The sequence below is a fragment of the Mus caroli genome, chromosome 1, assembly GCF_900094665.2.
Source record: "Mus caroli chromosome 1, CAROLI_EIJ_v1.1, whole genome shotgun sequence".
In the NCBI taxonomy this organism is placed as follows: Eukaryota; Metazoa; Chordata; class Mammalia; order Rodentia; family Muridae; genus Mus; species Mus caroli.
The window spans coordinates 112,062,361-112,074,320 of NC_034570.1; the positions used below are offsets into that span (position 1 = coordinate 112,062,361).

At 45.9% G+C, this 11,960-nt stretch overlaps 1 protein-coding gene across 1 annotated transcript in view; it reads left to right on the forward strand.

Moving 5' to 3' along the window:
- The window catches only part of Sctr (secretin receptor), a 51,377-nt gene that overhangs the window by 26,008 nt on the left and 13,409 nt on the right, over nucleotides 1-11,960 (forward strand). Inside the window, exons 6-8 of the mRNA XM_029475539.1 lie at nucleotides 6,437-6,534; nucleotides 7,643-7,775; nucleotides 8,604-8,757. Coding sequence (XP_029331399.1) covers nucleotides 6,437-6,534; nucleotides 7,643-7,775; nucleotides 8,604-8,757 — 385 coding nt within the window. The remainder of the gene's footprint in view (nucleotides 1-6,436; nucleotides 6,535-7,642; nucleotides 7,776-8,603; nucleotides 8,758-11,960) is intronic.

Genomic DNA, 11,960 nt, shown 5'->3' on the forward strand with positions numbered 1-11,960 from the left:
TCTTCTTCTTCTTCTTCTTCTTCTTCTTCTTCTTCTTCTTCTTCTTCTTCTTCTTCTTCTTCTTCTTCCCCCCCTTTCTGGGTATGTGCCACTAGACTATTGAAAAAATGTCATAGTAGACTCAGACAGACAGAAAGACCAGGCACAGGTGCCCCTAAGTGTCTACAATGTGAACGGCACCCACTTAGAGCAAAGATTGCCAGACCTTGGCCTTGGGCCATGACCAGCCTCCCCCAGCTTTTGCAAATGAGGTTTTGTTGGGACAAAGCCAAGCCCATTAGCACAGGCTGCTCCTGTGTGACAGGGACAGAGCTGGAAGAGACTGGGTGGCATTTTGAGCCTGAGATATTTACTGTCTGTCTCTTCAGAGAAAATGCTTGCTGTCAGCTGAGGGATGGCAAATAGGCAGGCGCTGTCAGGGTCCGAGGCAGAGACAGTCTGACCCAGGCCAGGGCTGTTCCTGGACTCTGAGTCCTCTAGACGCAATGGACGACAGCAGATGTTAAAGGCTGAGGGGACAAGGGTCAGATGAGAACTCCTGGGAGTCACAGTCATGCTAGGGTCAGATATCATGGACATGAAATCAGGGCTGAAGGTCACTCGGGACTGAATAGGACAAATTATTCTGCCAGGGAACTGCACACTGCTGTCCTGTGCCTTCTCAGGCCCCCATGAGCCAGAGTGGGCATCTCTAGATCCGACCACCCCCTGAGTAGTGTAGGCCTGACTGTGCCAAGTTTTAAACTGAAGGAAAGATCACAGGGTGGTGGTTCAGGCCATGAACTCAGGAGCCGGGAGTACACACCAACAGGTTGATCCAAGACTTGTGAAATTCCAGATCTCTTTCCTTTTTTACTTTTTTAAAAATTTTTATTTTGAGATAGAGTCTCCTGCCGCCCAGGCTGGTCTCAGCCTCCCTAAATGGCCCAGAGTGAACTAGATAGAGCTCCTGTTTCCTCGGTCCCTCTTCCAAAGTGCTGGAATTATAGGCATGCTACACCATGCCTGATGTGTGTGGTACTGAGACTCGAATTCAGAGCTTTTAACCTGCTGGGCAAGCATTTTGTTAACTCTTTCTCACCTTAGGAAGGGGACACTCTAGCCCCCATTGAGCCAACAATTCCCCGTTTTCTCCTTCCCAGCCCCCAGAACTGCTCCCAGTTGCAACGATTCCATGTTTTCTGATTGGATTTTATGAGGAAGGGTCTCATGTTGCCCAGGCTGGCCTCAAACTCCTTATGCACCTGAGATGACTCTGAACATCTGGTCCTTCTGCCTCTGCTTCTCTCGTGTTGGATGGCAGAGGTGTACCACCATGCCCAATTAATATAGCACCAGGATGGAGCTGAGCCACACCCCCAACACTACATAATTATTTTCTCTCCCAAATTCTAGGGCTCACTAATCTAAGCTAACTCACCTTCATAGCTCTTCTGTCATCCCTGAGGAGTGGCTTCTGGTTTCAGGGACAGTCGCTGCTAGAGGGAGGCTCCATCTCACACAGTTGTTATCTGATGACAAAATGGCTTCTTATTCTGAGTAAAAAACATCTACATACCTTCTCCAAGCTCCTTCCACCAACCGTACACACAGTGAGTCTTGCCTTTCAACCCGTCAATCATTCTAATATTTTCCCCCTAAGTTGTCACCGCTCCCTCACCCCCACACACTCAGCTTTTCCTATGTACTTCAGATGATACAACTGATGCTGCCCAGAAGCACCCCCAAGATTCATTAAGATGCCTCTTAAAATAACTGGACTAATGGCAGCCCAGTGGCATGGCCACCTGTTCAGAGCATTCTATTGATGAAAGAGAAAACAGGTCCATTTTTAGTTTTGGAGGCTAACTCATATGTCAGCGTTCCTGCCACCTCATCCGGCTGACTCACGAGGAAGAGTGGCTGGCGCTGGGGGAAGCGATGCATGCTGAGGGTCCTCTGAATGACAGGCATTGCAGATACGCCCCATCTGTTAGTTTCTCCCCATTTCTAAAAAACATGTAAGGGAGACAATATGGTCCCTACTTTGTTTGTAAAGAATGTGAGGCTCAGAGAAGTTAAGTAATTCACCCAGGGTTGGACAGCTCTAAGGAACAGGCTAGCCTTCTAGGGTTTGGGAGCTTGTCTTGTTTCTTTTCCACTGTACGACACTGAGGCATTTGGGCCGTTCCAATCCTGAGGCCACTGCTGGGCAGAGTCATAAGGCCCCCTGTACAGTTCTTGTCCCTTAAAGATGTAATTTCCCTTTTCTTTTGCTTACTAAACAGCACTCATGAAAATGCCAGGATAGAAAAATACAAAAGGAAATTACAGCTCTGCTCAGAAACGTTGGACCATGGTCAGTGACTTGCTGACACTTGACACATCTTCAAGATTTTTTTTTTTTTAGAATTTTTTACTGTCTTAGTAAGGGTCTTACTGCTGTGCACAGACACCATGGCCAAGGCAAGTCTTATACAGGAAGACATTTAATTGGGGCTAAGCTTACAGGTTCAGAGGTTCAGTCCATTATCACCAAGACAGGAACATGGCAGCATGCAGGCAGGCATGGTGCAGGCAGAGCTGAGAGTTCTACATTTTCATCTGAAGGCTGCTAGCGGAATACAGGCTTCCAGCCAGCTGGAAGGAGGGTCTTAAAGCCATGCCCACAGTGACACACCTACTCCAAAAGGCCGCGCCTACTCGAGGAGGGCCACACTTTCTAATAGTGCCACACCCTGGGCGGAGCATATACAAACCATCACAATTACATTAGTTTATTTACAGGGGAGGGGTTGGCCCGTGTGCCACAGCTCAGGAGACCAGAGGACAACTTGCTGTAAGCAGTTCTGTCCTTCTGCTATGTGGAGCCTAAGGATGGACTCGCACCCTCAGGTTTGATGCAAATGCCTTTACTTGAAGTGCAGCCCCACCAGCTCACAAGCTTGTTTTTAATAAAGATACAAAACTGAGCTCCACGGATTGGCTTATACCCCCCCCACCACCACCGCCTTTTTGAGATAAGGTCTTGTGTTTCAGAGCCTAGCTTTAAATTCACAATGTTACACGGCTTCATAGATTTTTAAAAATGTGATTATAAGCTCAGATTGCAGGGTATATAAGTTCCAGTCAAGACTCAACAGCATGTGAGGTTCAGGAAGAAAAACATTTTACTCAGATAGCAAATTCCAGTGCCTTGCTTTACTTCCTCAGTCAGGGTCACGTGGCTTTAAACTCTCCTCGTAGCTTGAAGAACCCTGATCTGATGCTGCTTCAACCTCTACCTGCCCATGCACCCCACCATGCCCACTATACAAGATGCTGGAAGTGGGAGCCAGGACTTCTCACATGCTACATAAGCAGTCTACAAACTGAGCCCAAGCCCCAGCTACGAAGTCATCTTGATATCACACCCACACACACCCACTCACACCCCCCCACACCACACAAACACACACACATACCACACACACACACACACACACACACACACACACCACACACAGGCCATCTACTATAATCATCTACTATAATTTAACGCTATTTTTACCTGTAGCAGAAACCACACAGCATAGGTAAAGTTTATCTTCTGCCTTTGCATATTATGATGTCCCATGAATAGGTCCTTACCTCTTTAGAAACTCTCAAAAAACATACCTATAACACCAGAATAACATTAATGATCTGTAGGTTTAAGATAATGCACTTAACTATTCCACTACTGGGCACTGGAAGGTTATCACAGTGGTTCTCTAATAAACACCTTTACAGAACCCACAAGATGGATATAGGGGCTTCTCCCAAGCTTGATGTTCCACGTGTGTGTGCACGTGCGCTCACACACACACACACACACACACACACACACACACACACACAAAGTAAATGTAACCTTTAAAATGTCCTTATAAACAAATAATTTTCTGACAATTGTTGTCCCTCAGTGTCATGGCCTTGGTTCTGGGGAACCTATGTGTACCCGAATCTGAAGACGCTAAAATGGCTTATGTAAAATAACATAATATTTACACAGTGTTTATGCACATTGTTCCGCATAACTGAAGTCACCTCTAGGGACTTACAGTACTGAACACACTGGATGCCCTAGAAATATTGGCACTGTATTCCCTGGGGCATAAGGAAGGACCAATGTCTGCACGTGCTCAGGACAGACAGACTTTTTTTTTTACATTTACTTATTTATTTTATGTAGGAGGCATGTGCCATGACTCATGTGAGGTCAGAGAAGAGTTTGCAGCTTGGTTCTTTCCTTTCACTATGTGTGTGCTAGGGGTAGAACTTGGGCATAAATCTTGGTAGTGAGTGGCATTATCTGCTAAGCCATCTCTCTGACACAGAAACAGCTCCCCCATCTCCACTAATATTTAAAAATTGTGGTTCATTGGATATGTATGTGGACACAGAACCTGTGCCTATGGAGGGCTGGCTCAGTTTCTTAGGATTACCTCCTAGAGTGCCCGGCTGCAGCCCCGTTGGTAGAGTGTGCCTGTCTAGCACACAGGAAGCCCTGGTTCATCCCCGATACTGTGAAAACAGGGCAGAGTGGCACATGCCACACAGAAGGTGGCAATAAAAGGATTTGTTGTTCAAGATTATCACCAGCTACACATCGAGCTATGTGAGACCCTGTCCTAAAGTGGAAGGGGGGGGGGGTCAGAAGAAACCCCTACCTCAGAGGCTCTCAATGTGTAGTTACACATTCTTTGCCTGAAAATTCAACCGGTTTTCACTCCCCCTATTCCCATACCTGGGTAGAATATTATTAATTTTAAATATCTGTCAGCCTGGTTGTTACTATAATATTAATTATATATGTAATATACAAATATATCATATAATTATATTATATATCGGGGAGGGGGAGGGTAAAAAAAGAAATAAAAAATTATATTATATATCTTAATATATCAATTATATTATATGATTTTGTGTATTATAATTAATATAGAGTTAATACACTAATTATTATCATATACAATTATTATTAATATTAACCACTGTTTTAACATTCATTTCCTCAACCCACTTTAAGACTATAGTACAGTTCATTTTTCTGAGTTGAAATGCAGGTGTTATTTAATGTTTTTGTTCAGTATTCCTTTCTACTGCAATGCTTCTGCATCACACACTGTGAAGGGGCTGGTGAAAGAGTAATGTCTGTCTGGGCTCATTCACAGGAGGGTAGGGTACAGGCCGGGTGATGTGCTGTGCATCTGGCCTGGGCTGTACAGAGATGTGATTCTTGTCATTGTCATTTAAAAGTATTCATTTTATGCCAGGCAGTGAAGTGGTGGTGCACACCTTTAATCCAAGAACCCAGAAAGCAGAGGCAGGTGGATCTGAGTTCAAGGCCAACCTGGTTTATAGTTTGAATTCCAGGGCAGCCAGGACAACACAGAGAAGCTCTGTCTCAGAAAACCAACAAAAAATATAGTTCTATCTTTATTTATGTGTATTATACAAATATGTGCCTGCGTGCAGGTGCCCTTGGAGGTCAGATGAATGTGTCTGATCCCCAGGAGCTGGAGTTAAGGGTCACTGTGAACTGCCCAACGTAGGGACTGGATCCAAACTCAGGCCTTCCTCAAGCACTCTGGAGTGCTCAGCCATCGTCCCAGGCCCCTGGGGCTCTTCTTTAAGCACACCAACAAAGCAATGGTGAAGGGTGTGGAGAGAGGGAAGACAAAGGCAGTGAGTGCTGAAAGGATAAGAGGGTCAGAGGGGAGAGTGACTTTTAAAACCGACAGGGCTCTGTGTACACGGGGCAAACTACATCTAGAAGGTACATTTATTTTAGATGGTTCTAGAAGGAAAAAACTTCACAGATGGAATACAAAAATTAGCTAATTTGAATCTTACTTTAAAACATTCCTGTAGTGCATACACACCTTTGATGCCTGTGCTTGGATTAGAAGTTCAAGGTCACCTTCAGTTATGTTATAGGTTCGAGGCCAGCCTGGAATATATGAGACCCTGTGTCTCAAAGACGAAAAGGGAGGGGGCTGGTGGTGCAGTTAGCATGAAAGAGTGCTTACCTGGCATACATGGAGCCCTCAAGCACCATGAAAACCACGCATGGCAGCCCACACCTCCAATCTAAGCGCTTGAGAAGTGGAGGCAGGGGGATCCGGAGTGTAAGGCCATCCACCTAGGAAGTTTGAGGCCAGGCTGATACACATAAAACCCTTTATTTAAAAACTTTTTTCTAGTATTTTGTATTGTTGTATGACTTCCACTAAAGGTAGTGAGCAGCTTGCCTCTGGAGGTTTTCCAGTAAAGCCTTGCATTCATAGTGCTGGTAAAGGGACCTGCCAACAGCCGTTGGAACACGTAGGTGGATGGGACCAGTCCTGCCTCAAGCCACTGCCCCTGGGATGCAGAAGAGCCAGCTCCAGCGAGGTGGGCAGGTAGGGCTGACCTGTGCCTCTCTCTGCAGCATGCATACCTGCTGAAGCTCAAGGTCATGTACACTGTAGGCTACAGCTCCTCCTTGGCCATGCTCCTGGTCGCCCTCAGCATCCTGTGCTCTTTCCGGTGAGAACATCCTGCCCACTCTCCATACCCCTCCACCCCCGCCCGCAGGGACACAGTCCTCAAATCTCTCCCTATTACCCAGGATGGAAAGAGGGAGGTCTGGGGTGGGGGTGGGGGGATGGCGCTGCCCGGCCATCTTGATAAGCTCAGGATAGCTATGAATCTAGCTCAACACAAAATTGGAAACTTAAAACATGTTTTTGGGGTTGTTTTTTTTTTTTTTTTGTAACTCACAAAAGGAGTAAATTTTGTAGATGAAACTGTGCTATTGCAATATCATGCAAAAAAATGTATGTAGACATATGTATGTACACCTTCAAATCCAGGAGGCGGTGGTTATACATCCCTGGATTTAATGTGTGTTCCAAGACAAGTCCAGTGCAGTCCAGAAAAGCTAAAAGGTTGGACACCCTCTACGCAAAGCTCTCTTGTGGGGTTAGGGATGTGGCTCAGTTAGCAGAGTGCCCACCTAGCAAGCACAAGGCCATGGGTTCAGTCCCCTGAACTGCATAAACTGGAAACAGTGACATGTGCCCTGTGGCTATCCCAGGTGGAGGTAAAAGGATCACAAGTTCATGGTCACCCTTGGCTACAAAGGCAATTGGAGGCCAGACTAGGCTGTGAACGATCCGATCTCAAAATAAAATAATGGCAAGGAGGACCAGTAACAAACTTCCAGTCCCTAGAGCACAGGAGAAAACTGGGGAGCTGGAGGTGGTGGCTGGCCAGGGCAGAAGACATGTTGCTGTTCCAAAACTAGTGATTATGTTACTCCATTCTGTTCTGGTCTGTTCTGTTCTGAGTCATGGTATCACCAAGTAGCCCCTGGGAGCCGAGAATCTGAGATGATCCCTCTGCCTCCACCCAGGTGCTAGGATTACAGGCATGCACCACTAGGCCTGGTTTTCTTCAGTACAGTACAGGATGCACCAGGCACCTAGGGACCTATGTCCTCATGTGGATTCTCTTAGCAGAGAGGGATGGGACCTGAGGGCTGGTGGCAGGGCTTTGGTTTCTCCATGCAAGGGGAGGGGGCAGGGGCAGGTACACCTGTGTGAGCACCAGCCCCTCCTTCCATGATCTCGCAGCCCCACATTCTCTCTGACAGGAGGCTGCACTGCACTCGCAACTACATCCACATGCACCTGTTTGTGTCCTTCATCCTTCGCGCCCTGTCCAACTTCATCAAGGATGCCGTACTCTTCCCCTCAGATGACGTCACCTACTGTGATGCCCACAGGGTAACATGACTAAATGTCCTAGACTGACCTTGGAGAGAACCAAACCCCATAGCATACTGTCCTCCTTGCAAAGCGCCATTAAGATTACACAGATACGGTGCTTGGCAGGAGGTGGGAGTTCCAGGAGGTTCCCTAATGCAGCCGTGGAGGCATGATGTAAGCCGTATTAGACTCTGTGGAGGCTGCCTTTGGTTCCGAGTGCTCGCAGCGCCCCAGCTGCTCTGGAAACTAGACCTCTGGTGAGACTTCTCTTTTCTGGACTCGGCCAACTCCCAGCTACAGACAAATGGCAAAATCTAGGAGAAGTTGCCTGGTTATTAAAGTGGGGGGAAAAGCGAGTTTGCACCTGAATGTCTGCACACACACATCTTCAGAAGAACAAACCTTTACCAAGTCTGACCTATTTTCTCTCTTCCAGTGTCCAGATAGCTCATGTCATTGCACTCTCTGTGTGTCACCTGGGGTCCCTGACTGTCCACTGTAAGCAGCTCACTATGAGTAATCCTTAGCAATATTTAGCCCCCTACCCAAATATGTTAGGTTGAGCGGTCAGTGAGCCCAAGGACCTGCTTGTCTCTACCTCCCCTGGGCTGGGATGGCAAGCATGCACTACTATACCTGGCTCTTTAAAATGTAGATTCTAGAATCAAACTCAGGTCCTCCTGCTCATCCAGCAAACACTTTACTCACTGAGCTATCTCCACAGTCTGTGGAGATAGCCACATCCCTCAAGGTTCACTCTAAGCTGACCTCCTGCCTCCTGCAGTGTAGTGTTGTTCACTTGGGGAACAGTCACCCAGCCCGGGCTCACGTGCCTATCTCTTCCAGGCGGGCTGCAAGCTGGTCATGATCTTCTTCCAGTACTGCATCATGGCCAACTACGCGTGGCTGCTGGTGGAGGGCCTCTATCTTCACACGCTCCTGGCCATCTCCTTCTTCTCAGAAAGGAAGTGCCTGCAGGCATTTGTGCTCTTCGGATGGGGTAAGTCTGTCCCAGGTGTTATATGTGTGATCTGTGCAGGAGAAGGGGGTGAGCTGAGAATGAGGAGGATTTGATTTCTAGTTGCAGCTCTATCCACCCACTCATCAATCCATTCACCAAGCCATCCACCTTGTATCCATGTTATTCATCCATCTATCTATCCATCCATCCATTCATCTATCAATCCATCCATCCATCCATGAATCCATCCATCCAACCATCCATCCATCCATCCATCCATCTATCCATCCATCCATCCATCCATCCATCCATCCATCTATCCATCCATCTATTCATCTATCCATCCATCATCCATCTATCCACCCATCTATCCATCCATCTATCTATCCAACCATCCATCCATCCATCCAACCATCCATCCATCCAACCATCCATCCATCCATCCATCCATCCATCTATCCATCTATCCATCCATCATCCATCTATCCATCCATCTATCCATCCATCTATCTATCCAACCATCCATCCATCCATCTATCCATCTATCCATCCATCATCCATCTATCTATCCATCTATCTATCCATCCACCAACCCATCCATCCTCCCATCCACCCATCCATTCTACTGGCACAGTATGCAAAAAGGAAAATAGGAAGAAAGAAACCAGAGATGTAGTGTCTAATCCCAGACCCATGCTTAACTAATGTTTTGTGGTTTTTTTTTTTTTCTTTTGGCAAGTTGCTGGGTGGTTAACCCTCTAACCTCAGCTTCCTTGTCTTTCTGATTTGAAATATGAGCTGTAATTTAGCTTCAACTGAATGGTGGGCACCCTGAACTGTTTCCAATTCTATCCTGCCCAGCACTTGCTTCATCTTCTACAGATGATCTGTTCTTGAGTCCTCTTTATGGGGATCCTTGCAAATCTAGAATCAAGAGAGAGAACACAGACAGACTTCCAGGATAAAGGAAACAGATTGGCACACATAACTCACAAGTACAGAGATCACCAATTTCACACCAAGTTGAACCCAGGCTTTTAATGTCTTTCCTTCTGCCTTTGCATTGCCATTTGTAACAGTGGCTTCTTCATTCCTGGGGTTTTCCATGTTACCAGCACAGGGCCTCTGGGTTGTCTTTTTCTCACTACCAGGCTCCAAAAGACAAAGCCAAGGAACTTCTGGGTTTAATGCTCAAAACACACACACACACACACACACACACACACACACACACACACACCACATACACACACACCACATATATACATACACACTTACATATATACATATACACATATACACACATACACACATATACACACATATACACACATACACACATAGATATACCACATGCATAAACACACATCTACACACATGCACACAAATACACACATACACACATACACACACTCACACACATATACACACATGCACACACCACACACACATAAATACACTCACACACATACATACACTCACCCACACATAAACACACACACATGACAGATCATGTCCCACCCTTCCCCGCACTGCTCTGCGGTACATTCTGACTGAGCTACATGAATCTCTTACCCAATGGCTGAGGCAACCATGAGAACAGAGTGCACCAATGCCGTGAGCCACTCAAACTACCTGGTGTCCAAAGAAAGTTCAGGATTCAGTTTCTAGGAAAGAGAAAATGATAGCAAGCCAGCCATGCAAAGGCCCCACAGTATATCTTTTTCCTCTCCTTTATGGCCAGGGAAAATAATTTCTATTGCTTGAGCACTTCATGGGTTCAGTACTTGACATTTAATCAATTCACCAACCTCCAGAAGTCTCTCAGAGACTTCAGCTCAGAGATGGCACAAACATGTTCAACTTACACTCTAAACAAGGGTGGACCCAGGGTTATTTGCCTGTAACAAATATCCACCCATCCTTCAGTCACTTATGTGCCCAAATACCCATCTGTCTGTCTATTCATCCACCCACTTACAAACTCAATATATATCCACCCACTAGTATGTATGTACATATATCTGTACACCTATGCATATAACCATTCATACATCCATGTGCCTTCCCATACATCTATCTAACCATCACTTATTAATTCCAAACCTGTTCATCTGTCCATCCATCTAGCCATCCATCTGTCTACACAGCTAATTACCTGCTTATTGTTCTTTTGATTTATCCTATATGTACATAACCTCAAGGTTCTAGGTAGAATAAGGATCTTGGGAGTGATTTAGAGCTTCATTTGATTTCTTCCTGATGTCTTTAATTAACTATAAAGTGTCCTTGCAAGTAAAGCCCTCTTCTGATGTTTCTGCTTGTCTAAATCCCTACAGGCTAGAGTCTTGTCTCTCTATCAGACCAGAAGGGAGACTGGCAAATGTACTGCCTCTCCTGCTCCAGAACTTCAGCCTACGTAGCATGTGATTAGCAGGGGCTTGTAGGGCTATACAGATAGATGTCTGCATGGACAGGTAAACCCATAGGGGACCAGGGACTTGTCTTTGACTGTCCTAAAACTCCCGATTTAGAACACAGCTCACCCAGCTCCACAGCCCTAATCTGTCAGGATCTGAGAAATAGGTAAGATTGGAACCCTAATTAATTCAACATCAAACAAAAACCATGCTGGGGACTGGACTGGGTCCTCTAAAAGAGCAGCAAGTACTCTTAACCACTAAGTCATCTCTCCAGCTTCCCTCCCTTCTTTGGGTACTTAATTAAGAAGTGTCTGTCCTAGGAATGTCACCCTGAGTCTTCTGCCAGTCTAAATCTCCACATGCTAGGGTCTCGTCTCTCCATTAGACCAGAAGCAAGGAGGTCAATCAGACTTATACTAATTCTTCCAAATCCTCTGAAAAACCCTTCAGTCTTATTTGTTAAATCATTAAATAACCAGGAAACCTCTGAGTTCTTATATATTTTGTGTGTACGTGTGGTGTGTAATGTGTTCATGCATGTAGAAGTCAAAGGTCTAGGCCAAGTGTCTTACACTATAACTGTCCATTTATTGTTTGAGATGGGGTCTCTCCCTGGACCAGAGCAGACTGATGGGCTAGGGGGACTGTGAAGTTCAGGGATGCCCTGCATCTGCCTCCCCTCTCTCCCAGGGCTAAGACACCTATTACCAGCCATAACTCTTTTTTTTTTTTTTTTTTTTTTTTTTTTTTTCGAGACAGGGTTTCTCTGTGTAGCCCTGGCTCTCATGCAACACAGCAATTATATCTACCAACTGAATT